Source organism: Narcine bancroftii, chromosome 4 (assembly GCF_036971445.1).
Source record: "Narcine bancroftii isolate sNarBan1 chromosome 4, sNarBan1.hap1, whole genome shotgun sequence".
NCBI classification, from domain to species: domain Eukaryota; kingdom Metazoa; phylum Chordata; class Chondrichthyes; order Torpediniformes; family Narcinidae; genus Narcine; species Narcine bancroftii.
This window is the reverse complement of record NC_091472.1, coordinates 313,152,386-313,166,375: the sequence shown is the minus strand read 5'-3', so window position 1 is coordinate 313,166,375 and position 13,990 is coordinate 313,152,386. Positions and strand designations below refer to the sequence as shown.

Here is a 13,990-nt window from a genome sequence, read left to right as displayed (position 1 = left end):
AATTCTGGTCGAGCGCTGCTGTACTGGAGGACTTTGGGCTTCACGAACCTCCTGGAACTCCTGTGGTGCAGGGTCAATGGGTCTCGAGGGCTCCAGCTCAGGTCATGGGGTGAATTGGTCCACTTCCTGAGCAGTGTCCTCCAGGACCCTGAGTGGGATAATCAGTAGTTCCTGGCACACTTGAGTCATCGGACTCTCAGTTCTAGCAGGTGCCAGATCTCTGATCGAGACCGTGTCCTCTCTGCTGGGTTGGCGTGCAGCAGGTGCACCCTCTCAATCAGGGGGTCTGTCTTGCTCCTCCTCATGTGCTTTCTCAGCAGGACTGACCCCGGTGCCGTCAGCCAAGCTGAGAGAATAGTCCCAGACGTGGATTTCTTCTGGAACATAAACATAAGCTCATGAGGAGTTGCATTGGTCGCCGTGCAGAGGAGTGACCTTATGGAGTGGAGCACCATGGGTAGGACTTCTTGCCAGCATGAGCGTGGAAGGCATTTAGGCTGGAGAGCCAATTTCACGGCCTTCCACACAGTTGGGTTCTCTTTTTCAACTTGTCCGTTCCCACGAGGATTGTAGCTAGTCGTCCTGCTTGAGACAATGCCTCTTATGAGCAGGTACTGGCATAGCTCTGAACTCATAAATGATGAGCCCCCATCGCTATAGATATAGCCGGGATACCCAAACAGCGTAAAAATAGAGTACAAGGCCTTAATGATCAGGGTGGTGGTCAGGTATGGGCAGAGGATGGCGAACGGAAAACGTGAATACTCATCGATGATGTTGAGAAAGTACACGTTTCCATTGGTAGAAGGGAGGGGACCCTTGAAATAGATTTGAGGGGGTGGGATGTCTTTATCGGGTGCACTTTGTTGGGGCGGTAGAAGTGAGGCTTGCACTCCACGCAGTCCTGGCAGGACTTGGTCATTTTCCTGATATCCTCAACGGTGCAGGGCAGGTTGCTTCCTTGATGAAATGTGCCATGCGAGTGATACCTGGGTGGCAAAGCTCATCGTGCTGTGACCACAACTGGCCGGTGTGTGCAGAGGCACAGCTTCCCCTTGACAGGCCATCTGGAGGTTCATTGAGAGTACCTGGCCTCTATGCTATGTCATAATTATAGGTGGAGAGTTCGATCCTCCACCTAGCGATCTTATCATTCTTTATTTTGCCCCATTTTGCATTATTAAACAGAAATGCCACTGATCGCTGGTCGGTGAGCAGTGTAAATTTTCTGCCAGCTAGGTAATGGCTGTGCCTGATGGCCTCCCCAGTGGCTTGAGCCTCTTTCTCCACAGATGGGTTCCAAAGCTCTTAACCTTGTAGGGTGCGGGATAAAAAGGCGACCGGCCTGCCCGCCTGGTTAAGGGTAGCGTCAGAGGCATTGCTTTCCACCTGGAAGAGTGTGTTCTCGTCCACCGCATGCATGGTGGCCTTTCCGATTTAGCTCCAAACGTTGTCAAAAGCCGCCTGGGCTTCGGCCAACAAGGGGAAAGGACTTTAAGGGGGAGCAGACCTTATCTGCATGGTGAGGAACCCACTGGTGTAGTAGGAGAAGAAGCCAAAGCACCTCCTTAAGCCTTTTATGGTCCTCGAGATCGGGAGATCTAACAGGAGGCGCATTCGATTGAGGTCAAGGCCAATGATGCCATTGTGCTTCACCAGACATTTCATCCGGAACACGCACTTACTGGAGTTGTGCATGAGGTTCAGGGGCTTGGCCATGTAGAGAAACCTCTGGAGGTTGGCATCATGGTCTTCCAGAGATTGTCCACAAATGGTGATGTTATTGAGATAAGGGAAGGTGGCCTTCAATCCATAGTCATCAACCATTTTGTCCATCTGTCTCTGGAAGACTGAGACCCAATTGGTGTTTCCAAAAGGGACCCTCCGGAACTGATAGAGCCATCAGCCTGCCTCAAATGATATGTGGAGGTGGTCCTTGGAACAGATCGGTAATTGATGGCATGCAGCTTTCAGGTCAATGGTTGAATAGATCCAATACTGCGCAATTTTGTTGTCCCTGTCCAAAATTCAAGGAAGGGTGTATGGGTCCCAGAGTGTGAAATGATCAATTGTTCATCTGTAGTCAATCACAAGCCTGGACATTTCTTCCCCTTTCATGACTACCACCTGGGCTCTCCATAGACTAGGTTCAATGATGTTTTCTTTGAGTAACCACTGTGTTTGGACTCTGATAAATTCCCGGTCCCACCACACTATATCACCTGCTCCTGCAATCAGGAGTCCGGTTCGGAGGGGGTTCAATATTTAGGATAGGGTGACCGGATATGGTGTCCGGCGTTTGGGACCTTCTGTTCTGTACCGTGATTGGAAGGCATGGGCCAGATTGCTCTGTGGTTACGCTTTTAAGGTGACACAGGAAGTCCAGACCCAGCAACACAGGAGCATACAAATCCTTAAGTACATGCAATCGGAACTAACAAAATTCCGTCCCTTTTGCAGTTAGATGTACTATACAACACCCCTGGATCGTCGCAGAGTGCGAGTGCGAGCTAGGTAAATATAATAGTCCATTACGTCCACTCTTAAGTTGTACCGCAGAGGCATCACAAAGTTTATAAAGCTCTCAGTGGAGCCAGTGTCCTCTCAGAAATCAGTCAAATGTCTGTTTATTCTCACCTCCATCGTCATGTTATTCAATTGGTGAGGTTTTGCCTGATCCAGAACCACCGATGCCAGTGCTCTGGAAACCCCATTGCTCCCCATGCCAATGTCGACACTATCCTCTTGGCCCACGGGCAGACAAGATGGTGTTGACCATAAGGCGCAGCAAGATGGCCGCCCTCCATCTTGATCCAGTGACGGACTAGGTAGCATTGACTTCGACGTGCAGCAAGATGGCCGCTGTAGCTACCTGCGATGCTTCACTTCCGGTGGCGGGTCCTGCCATGAGGCGCAGCAAGAAGATGCTGCCGGCAAACAGCACAGAGAGGCGGGGCCAGTCCTTCGGGACTCGGCACGGGTCGAACGATCATTTGGGGGTTGCACTTGCAGTCATCCTCTTTGGTTTCCCTTTAGCCTGCAGACCTTCACCCAGTTCCCTCGCTTATCACATCCAGCGCACACAGTGTCCTTCGCTGTGCCTGTCCAAAGAAGTAGCATCCCTGGTTATGCGTGGCTGTAGCGGTCAGCGCTGGGGCTGCGAGGGTCACAGGCGCCCCAATGACTTGGTCCTCTGAAAGGGCACCGCTTTTGCCCTTGAGGTCGTCAGCTCCCAGTTGGGCCTGCTCAAGCACTTTCACCAGCTCCAGGGTACTGGCCAAGTCTTTCTTCCCCAACTCCAGCAGTCACTGACTCACGTACCTCGACCTCACTCCTGCCACGAGGGTGTCCCGGATTTGTTCCTCCTCTCTCACCTGGCCCGTGGTCACTTCTGGTCAGGGCCCACAGTTTAAGGATGACTACATCTGGTGACTCACCTAGACGCTGCCGACGTTGAGAGAGCCAATGCCTCGTCAGCATGTCGTTCTGGGGCCTCATGTTATTGGCCTTCAATGGCTGACTCATAGGTAGCTCAGTCTCTGATGAGAGTGTACCCTTTTGGGACGACTAGAGAGAGAAGTGCCAATCTCCAGAGACCATCCGAGTTGAAGACATCATGTGTAACCATCAGAAGCATTGCAAAGAGTAGGCGAATTCCTCTGGGGACTGAGGGTTGATCCGGAGCATGTCTGGCTTCAACAGGGCTTCCATCCCATTTCGAAATAAGCTATTAAAATTGTAGCGCGACTGAATGCACTCAGAGACAAGTGAGGAGTAAAAACAGGCTTTTAGTAGCTTCCAATTAATGACCAGTAGATGCAATAGTCCTCAGGTGAATCTGACGTAAGGTGTGAAAACCAGCATTTATATTGGGGGAGGTGAGGGTGGAGCCAGCCACCTGAACAACCCCAATATCAATGTCTCGAAATTGTACCTGCCCAACTCTACACAGATGGCAGCAGTGGGTGCTCCTGACTGATTGTACTGTTACATGATTCTCTTCAACTGAAGCCATTTTTCACCAGCAGGGCAGCCTTTTTTTTTGGCTATGGTCTTCTTAGGACTTTATGGGCTTGCTTCCCTGTGAAGCAATCAAATTTAGTTGGTTTCTTCCGTACTTTCCTATTGACGACATGAAAAATATTTAATGATTTCAGTCTATGGCCTCCCTCCAATATGCTGTGACCCATTAAGAATGGCTGATGTAGAGAGTGTCTGGGCACCTGTGCTCACTATTTCCTTCTTTGACTGACCACTCTATTAATATTTGATGGTTCTATCCCAGCAAGTATAACTATTTTCCCTTTGGAGGTTACCATTGAATTTCGTTTTACCATTTGTTCATGCAGCAAATTCCAAAAACCAACAACTTGTTGTCTCAATGCCTTTCCTACATGACATAATTACATTTTTTCTATGTCTCTTGCATCTTTCTTTTTATTATCTCTTACTAATTTAATGTACACTTTTTTTCACGAAGTACCTGTTTGGCAGCAACAAGTAGGAAATTTGGTGTATGTATGTTGTATGATGTATATGACCAGAAACTCGGCATTATAATTGACGCCTTAAATCGTATCCAACAGCTGCAGTTGTCTCGCATTCCAAACAAAGTTCTCCCTCTTTGCTCTCAAAGCCTTTGTGATGTGAACATCTCCACCAAAATTTGCTTCATATTCCTTGTGCTGTGATAATAAGCTGATGCAAGGACGCTTACCATAGCAGAGGAACAGGTCCTTCAGCACATCCAAGTCTGCACTCACTACAATGCTACTCTAAACCAATTCCAGCACAGAAAGATCCCATCATCCAAACTATCAAATATATCATCCTCCGCAATATCCATCACCTACATCTCCCACTATCAAACATATCTTCCCCTCTCCTCCCACTCCCTCCTCAACATCCTCAACAACTCCTCCCTTCCCACCAATTGCTCCCTTGGTACTTACCCTTGAGATGGCAGGAAATGCTACACTTGCCCCCACACCTCCTCCCTCATCACCATTCGGGGCACCAAACAACTCTTCTATGTGAAGCAACCCTTCACTTGTGATTGTGAAGGTGCCATCTACTGCGATTGGTTTTTCCATTGTGGCCTTCTCTATGTGAGAGAAACGGAACACAAACTTGGAGATCTTTTCAATGAGCGCTTTTACTCTGTCCACTATAATAGCAGGGAACTTCCAGTGGCCAATCCATTTCAATTCTTTGCCTCATTCCCACACCAACATGTCTGTCAATGGTCTCATACACTGCTAGACTGAGACCACCCACAAAATGGAGGAACAAGATCGCATATTCCATCTGGACACCTTCCAACCGGATGGCGCTATCATCCACCTCTCTGGTTTCCTTTAGCCACCCCACCCCCTCTCTTCCCTATCCCTATGTCTCCTTTCCTCCAGATCTCTACTCCTTGTATCTCCCTCTTTCCCTATCCCTTTCTCTCCTTTCCTTCAGCTCTGTATTCAGAGAACTTCCTCCCTCCCCTGATCAATTCTCACCTCTCCTCTGCTGCCCTCCATCTCTGGCCATTTGGTTCTTGGCCTGTGCTTCTCCCCCTACCCAACTTCCCTACTCATTCAGGAGCCTCTCTGCTTTTTGTTCATACTTGACGAAGGGCTCAGGCCCCAAAACATTGGTTATATATCTTTGCCTCCCTGTATATATACTACAATAACTTCAGACAACATTTTCTCAACCTTTTTTAGGCTATGCACACCTGATACCCAGGGCTCTGCTCCTTCCCTGTGAAGCAGTCAAGTTTTGGTTTCTTCCCTATTTCTCTCCTACTGAGGACATTAAAAATAACATAAATCATTACAGCTCAGAAACAGGCCAGTTGGCCCCTCTAGTCTGCACCAAACTAAATACTCTCCTCTAGTCCCACCTACCTGCACCCTGCCCATAACCCTCCATTCCGCTCCCATCCATATACCTATCCAACTTTTCCTTAAATGACAAAATTGATTCTGCCGCCTGTGATGGATTACGTTATATTTTATGTTGTATTTAGATATGTTTTAAAGGAGATAAATTGTGGGGTTATTTTAGTGTAGGTCACAAACAAACACAAACACTTCACAACACAGATCTCGTTTAAAATGCCAGAGCTCTGCTCAAGCCAGACAGTCCAGGTTCCCAGTGCCTTTGTAAAGATGATGGAAACTGCTTTGCTGAAGGACTTCACAAGTAGGTGTTAATTGGACATGCTGTGGAGTAATGGATTATTGTTTTGGGAAGCAACAGATGAACAGACTCAGAAGACTGGGTCCAGTCCCGCAATCTGTCTGAATGCAGTTTGCTGTTTTAAGAAGGTCACGTGGTTTTGCAGGCAGAGAGAGAGAGAGAGAGAGAGAGAGAGAGAGAGAGAGAGGAGACCATATAGGCTTTCTCTAAGAGAGAGAGAACTGGTTTCTGCAGCATGGCAAGCTGACAGTTTGTTTGAAACCTCATTTTGAAAATGGGTTCTGAGTTCAAAGCCCTTGAGTTCCATACAAGAGGAGATGGCTGGCTGTATAATGTTTCACCTGAGATAAGGGAAGCAGAAAAGGAACTCTGTGGTGGCCTGAAGGAAAGAGGTTATCACCTGGAAAACCCTGATGAGGGGAACGTTTCTTCAACAAGATACTGAAGTGAAGTGGCTGATCAGAAGGAATCAATTTGTGTGTGTCCAACGACCAACAAATCTCTCTCTGAAAACTGACAAGAACCTTCCTGAGTGGTAACCATTTACTGTTCAAGCACCAAAGCCTGATGAAGATCCATACATGTAAAATTTTGTGCACAGTATAAGAATTGCCTGATACCAGGAGGAGTGAGAAGAAAGATTGGACTGTGAATCAAAGAACTTTTCTGAACTTAAACACCCATTACATACACATGCACTTAGAATTAGGAGGGGGTTGTTAGGTTAAATTAATAGTAATAAGTTAAAATTTGATCCTGTTTTTATGTTTAAAGAAAATTAAAGTAACTTTTGTTTAAGTAGCCATTTGTCTTGGTGAATTTCTATTGCTGCTGGGTTTTGGGGTCCTCTGGGCCTGTCACATGCCACTACTTCTCCCAGAAGTTCATTCCACTCAGCCACCACTCTCTGAGTAAAGAAGTTCCCCCTCGTGTTTTGCCCCTTAGCACTTAACTCATGACCTCTTGTTTCAATCTCTCCTATTCTCAATGGAAAAAGCCTATCCACATCAACTATCTATTACCCTCATAATCTTAAATATCTCTATTAAATCCCCTCTCAATTTTCCATGCTCCAAATAATAAAGACCTAATCTGCTCAATCTTTCCTTGTAATCTAGATACTGAAACCCAGGTAGGTAACATTTTCGTAAATCTTCTCTGCACCCTCTCTACCTTGTTGAAATCCTTCCTATAATTCGGTGACCAGAACTGCACACAGTTTTCCAAATTTGAACAGTCTCAACATCACTTCCCAACCCCTGTATTCTGTGCTTTGATTTATGAAGGCCAGCATACCAAAAGCCTTCTTCACCACCCTATCCACATGAGATTCTACCTTCAGGGAACGATGAACCATTATTCCTAGATCTTTCTGCTCCACTGCATTCCTCAATGCCCTCCCATTTACTATGTATGTCCTGTTTTGATTATTCCTTCCAAAATGAAGCACTTGACACTTCTCAGCATTAAACTCCATCTGCCGTCTTTCAGCCCACTCTTCTAAGCAGTTCAAATCCCTCTGTAATCTTTGAAAATCTTCTTCATTATCCACAATACCACCTATTCTTGTATCATCTGCATATTTACTAATCCCATCATCCAGATCATTAATGTATATGTCAAACAACAATGGATCCGATACAGATCCCTGAGGCACACTGCTTGTCACCGGTCTCCAACCTGACAAACAGTTATCCACTATGACTCTCTGGCATCTCCCTTCCAACCACTGTTGAATCCATTTGACTGTCTCAAAGTTAATATCTAACTGCTGAACCTTCCTAACTAACATTCCACGCAGAACCTTATCCAAGGCCTTACTGAAGTCCATATAGACAACGTCTACTGCTCTACCCTCATCAACATTCCTAGTCACCTCTGCCAAAAATTCAACAAGATTGGCCAAACATGACCTTCCACACACAAACCTGTGTTCAGTGTTCCTGATCAGACCCTGTCCTTCCAGATACTTATATAATATCTTGAAGAATGCTTTCCATTAGTTTACCACCACAAACATCAAACTTACAGGCCTATAATTGATCAGCTTGCTCCTCGAACCCTTTTTAAACAACGGAATTGCATGTGAAAAATGCCAACCTCCGGCACTTTACCCACCTCTAATAACATTTGAAAAACCGCTGTCACAGCCGCTGCTATTTCCTCACTAACTTCTCTCAAGATCCTGGGGAAAATCCCGTTGGGATGCGGAGACGTATCCACTTTTCTATGCTTCAAAAGCTCCAGAAATTGCTCTTTCTGATCTACAGTCTCCATAATTACCCTCTTTGCTTCCTTTACCCTGCACAGTTCAATATCCTTCTCCTTGATGAATACCGAAGAAAGGAACTTGTTCAAGATCTTCCCCATCTTATTTGGCTCCACAGACAGTTGACTACACTGATTGTCTTATCAAGCTAAACCTTTTGAGTTCACAATGGCTTGAAATTGGATATTGTGCACCCAATGCTCAACGCGTGAATTATTAATGTGCAAAGAGAAATTTGACTTTTTTTGAAGTGCTTGATCCAATTTTTTGTAGTGGTCTCAGATATCAGGGTTTTGGACTGTGGATTTCTGGTTGCCATTCACCTTAATGTAAATTTAATTTCCTTTGCATAATGATGTCATTAATATGCATGAATTGTTTTATATAGTTAATGACAGAAATTGTGTCCTTTAGAAATATCTCACAATAAATCAAAAGGTACATGATGCTGAATTCTGGGTGATTTAATGATTTTCCCTGAAATTTTGATTGGGGTGATCAAAAAAATCTGTGCATGAAGATTTTATGAGAATATTGATAACTTGAACCCATTTACAAAGGGTGTGAAGAGTAATTAGTAATTCACAAGTTCTCCAAACGGTGTGGCGATCATGGAGATTCAATGCCACAGAGGGTCACACAGAGCACCATCAGGCATATTCCTTAGATTGGGCTAAGGAGACCCTCTCTGTGGAAAACTTTCCACCTCGGTTGTTCTCCCTCTTGGCCGTATTTAAGATTGACAGCTCTTTGGTTTTATTCAAGGTGCCTTTTGGAAGATGTCTCCTTCCAAAATGTTCTGGTTGCTCAAACTGCTGAACCCATCCCATATTTTGCACAGTTCTGGAGTGAGGAAGGTGAAGAGTTGGCCATGAAGAGTGGCAAGCGAGCAGGTGCCAAAGCTTCGAGTGCAGGCACTGGGAGCGAACAAGTACAGGACAGTACGCACTTGATGGGAAAAGAAGAAACGCTGAGCTCAACTGCTCCAAGGAACCCAGATGTCAAGCCGATCACAAGTTTGGACAGTATTCAAATGGATGAAAAATGGCTCACAGCAGGAGGGCAAGAAGTACTAAATACCATCCGCATTGAAGAGCAGCTCGCCCGAAGACAACGCCTGAAAAGGTAAGCAAACCTTTCCCACACCTTTGCTTGTCCTTCCTTAACTCAATACCTTGTTCCACTCAACAACCCACATCTGCTGGCATTCAGTGCGTCGCACTCTTCTTCCAAGCGCAATGTGCAAAAGTGCTAGAGAAACTCAGCAGGTCACGCAACTCGCCCGAAGACAATGCCTGAAAAGGTAAGCAAACCTTTCCCACACCTTTGCTCATACCAGAAAATCCTTCCTCAACTCAGTACCTTGTTCGGCTCAACAACCACGTCTGCTGGCATTCAGTGTGTCGCACTCTTCTTCCAAGCGCAATGCGCAAAAGTGCTAGAGAAACTCAGCAGGTCACGTAGGTCACGCGGCATGTGCAGAAAGTAAAAGGCAGTTGATGTTTCAAGTGTGAGCCCTTAATCTGAAGTGTCAAAAATCAACCAGACATCTGAATATAAAGATCAGGGGAGAGGGGGAAGGGGGAGGATCGCAGATGGATACAGGTTGGAGGGCAGAAGAGAAAGAACGCAAGAAGTGATGGGGTAGAGTCTATAAGACATAGGAGCGGAAACGCCCTGTCATTTAATCATGAGCTGATCCATTTACCCATTCAGCCCCACTGCCTGGCCTTCTCCCCATAACCTTTAATGCCCTGACTAATCAGATACCTATCAATCTCTGCCTTAAATGGCCTTCACCATCAACTGTGGCAACAAATTCTACAGATTCACCTCCCTCTGGCTGAAAAAATTCCTCCCCATCTCTGAGAGGGGTGAGGGCTAAAAAGATAAACCTCTGATATGAGTAGGATGGGAAGGGGATGGCGAGCTGGAGGAAGGGAGACAAAGGAATGAGGGATAAGTGAGAGAGACCAAGGGAGGGGGTTAAGTCACAGGTTTTTTCCCCAAGTCTCACAGCAGACAATTGAGCCAATCTCGTGAACATTTCTGTCTGGTGCTACCAATTATCTGAGCAAGAAAAGGTGCCTACTCTGTCTGCCCTTTCAGTTGAACACAAAAGATACTGCCGTTCACAAAATTATCATTACTGCCGTTGTTTTTGCTCAATCCAAATTTGGACCAATTTTTCAGGTCAAATTTGTGGGGGGGGGGGGGGGGGGTGCGGGGTGGTGTCAAACTTTTGACCACAGTAAGTACCTGCATCATTCAAGGTGTCGGGAGCTCAGATGCCCGGGTCCAGGTGGTAAGTCCACGTTTGGAGTGTCGGGAGCCTGGATGAATGGGCAACTGAGGCTTAGGAGAGTATCTGTGACCAGGGCGATAGGAGGCTAGATGGCAGGTGGCCGGGGTGAAGGTCCACGGTTGAGGCTTCAGGAAATTCAATGGGTGGGGTTTCCACACCTAGGGGAGAGTCTGTGGCCAGGGCGATAGGAGGCTAGATGGCAGGTGGCCGGGGTGAAGGTCCACAGTTGAGGCTTCAGGAAATTCGATGGGTGGGGTTTCCGCACCAAGGGGAGAGTCTGTGGCCAGGGCGTTGGGAGCTCAGATGGGCGGGTGTGGTGCACTGTGGTGCAGCAAGCAGTCACAAAACACAGAAAGACTATACTACAGGCTTTAATCCACTTAAAGACTTGTACCTCATTTTCAGTCTCGATGGTTCCTTATGTGACTGGCCCAGGAAGAGCTGGCTCAAGGTCTATAAGCAGGTCGGTTGTTTGACCTCCAGCCAGTTGGAGTCAGCCTCCTAGGTGGTCTTCCTTCAGGTATAAAAGTCGCCCCCTGCAATAGGCTGGTGGTTGTATTACCACATTCACTGCCTTCTTAAAATGTTGGGGGCGGGGGGGTGGGTGGGTGCGGAATGGTGCTATGTTGTATCTTACAAGTTCAGGCGGTCTGGTGGCCGCCTGTGCCCCTGAGACCATTGCAGGGTTGGCTCCTGGTCAAAGGTCGGCTGGGCCCAGGGTCGCCAGGGCAGACGGCGGTGTGAGCGGGGTGGTATCTGGCAGTGAAGGGGTTCGGGATTGGGGCCAATGGCACCATGTTCCACAATGTCCCCCAGGATGGCAAGGTGGGTAGTGCTGAACATGCACTTCTCTTTGTTGTAGGTGAAATTCAGCTCCTCAGCTGTCCAGAGAAATCTCTCACTGTTGTTATCGTGGTCCTTCTGGTCATGGCCGCAGATGGTGACATTGTCCAAATAAGGGAAGGTCACTCTTAGGTCGTGCCGGTCCACCATACAGTCCATCTTCTGCTGAAAGACATAGACCCCATTAGTATCCCCAGAAGGAACCCAGCGGAACTGGTAGAGGTGCCCATCTGCCTCAAAGGCAGTATACAGTTTATCCCAGGCGTGGATGAGGAGCTGGTGGTAGGCAGACTTCAGGTCAATCGTTGAGAAGACCTTATAGTGGGCTATCTCATTGACCATGTCGGCTATCCAGGGTGGGGGGGGGGGTTTAGAGGTCCAGCTGAGTGTACTGGTTGATGGTTTGGCTATAGTCGATGACCATCCTTGGTTTACTGCCCCCATTTACCACTAGGACCTGGGCTCTCCAGGGACTGGTGTTGGGCTCTATGATACCTTCTGCCAGAAGCCGCCTCACCTCCACCTTGATGAAGACCCTGTCGGGCACACAATAGCGCCTGCTCTTGGCAGCTATGGGCTTGTAGTCTGGCATTAGGTAGTTGAAGAGGGATGGAGGGGGGATCCACAGTGTGGAGAGGCCGCAAATGGACTGGAGGCAGTTGCTGAGCTTTGTGCTGTGGACGGTGAGTGGGGGAAGTGGGTCACCGAAGGCAAGGGTGAGGCTTTAGAGGTGGCACTGGAAGTCCAGCCCTCAGATGACTGGGGCACAGAGCTTGGCCGTGACCAGGAGCCTGAACACTTGATATGTTTTCCCACCCACTCAGATCTGTTGAGCAGCACCCAAGTGCTGTGATAGAGTGGTCCTGGGGAGCGAAGGCGATAGAGAAGTTCGTGGGGTATACCTTTAATTTCAGTGTCCGGGCCATGTTCGGGTGCACAAAGCTCTCAGTACTGCTGCAATCAAACAGGCATTTTATTGCCTTGCTGTTGACATGTCCATTATTGAGCGTCCGAGTCCTTGGGGAGTCCCTTCTTTAGAGTGGTGGACACAAGGATCATCTCGGGGTCCAAGTCGCTGCTCCCTGATGGTTGTGGAGAGTAGCGGCCAGCAGCTTCCTTCTGGGGTGTGGGGTGCATCGGGTGAGCAATCGTTGACCACATCGTCCCATCTGCGAGGTGAGCAAGTTGCGGTGGTCGGTGGCTGGCTGGCCATGATGGCAGCGCCTGACGGACATACGTGGCTTCTGTGCGGTCAGGCAACCTGACTGGAAATGAAGCCAGACATGATGTCTTCGGTGCGGGCGGAATTCAAGTAGAGGAAGATGGTGGCGCCTGAGGTGAGCTCACTCAGAAGGCGGTGCAGGCAGGTGGCCGGACCAGAAGTGACATCAGCTTTGCAGGTAGAAGTGGCAGGCTGAGTAATGGCGCTGCCTGGTCCTCTCACGGGGCAGCATCCGGGAGGGCTCCCGGCTGTGTCGTGGAGGGCAGCAGCACTCCTGGCGAGTCTGGAAAGGCACACCTTAGCAAAGTGGCCTTTCTTACCGCATAGGGAGCAATGCGAGTTCCTCACCGGATGGTCCTTTTAGGAGCTCCTGTCTGACCCACACCAGGACCACAATACTTACAGCGGCAGGCTGCATCGGCGGCGGTGATCGTTTCCTCCCCTTCAGCGACGGTAGTCGTCGGCATGGGCCAGGCAGGAGGTTGGGGGAGTCAGGCATAGAATACCTCCACATAGTGGGATGCAGCCTCCAGAGAGTGGACTACCTCCATTACTCTGGTAAGGGAGGCAGTATTTTCCTCCAGCAACCTCTGTTGGGTGCCCCCCGATCGTAGCCCTCGCACGCATGCATCCCGGATGAGTCGCTCCACTTCCCCTTCAGTCACCCCAGTCTCAGCCAGGCACGAGCGAGCTAGCTCACGCACAGCCCCCAGATAGGTGTCTGCGTCTCACCTACCTGCTGCACCCTGATGCTGAGCAGGTACCGGGCATAGAGCACGTTCATCGGCGGCCTGTAGATGTTTTCCAGGATGGCCGTCACAGGCTCATAGTCCAAGTAGTCTCTGATGGCCTGGAAAGCACAGGGGCCCAATTTAGTGCGAAGTACCATGAGGCATTTCTGGTTCGTGTTAATTACCTCAGCCTGCATTTGGATGATCGCCTCAATTGCATGCTTCCAGATTTCGAAGCGCGCCGGGGCATCCAGGTGTCAGGGGTTGATTTCCATACTTCCAATAGTGAGGAACTTCTCCTTGGTCTTTAAATTTTTAAGTGGATTCAATTATGCAGCAAGCAGACACAAAACACAGAAAGACTGTACTACTGGCTTTAATCCACTTAGTCTTGTACACCAGTTTCAGTCTCGATGGTGTGACTGGCC

At 48.3% G+C, this 13,990-nt stretch overlaps 1 protein-coding gene across 12 annotated transcripts in view; it reads left to right on the top strand.

Annotated features, from left to right (window-relative positions):
- Nucleotides 1–13,990, top strand: part of cfap65 (cilia and flagella associated protein 65) — a 213,429-nt gene that overhangs the window by 186,058 nt on the left and 13,381 nt on the right. For 11 of the 12 annotated variants that reach the window (XM_069935942.1, XM_069935939.1, XM_069935940.1 and 8 more), the window contains one exon: nucleotides 9,227–9,586. In XM_069935942.1, coding sequence (XP_069792043.1) covers nucleotides 9,227–9,586 — 360 coding nt within the window. Of the gene's footprint in view, nucleotides 1–2,460; nucleotides 2,530–9,226; nucleotides 9,587–13,990 lie in introns of those variants that run through there. The other variant, XM_069935950.1, reaches the window with a different exon arrangement.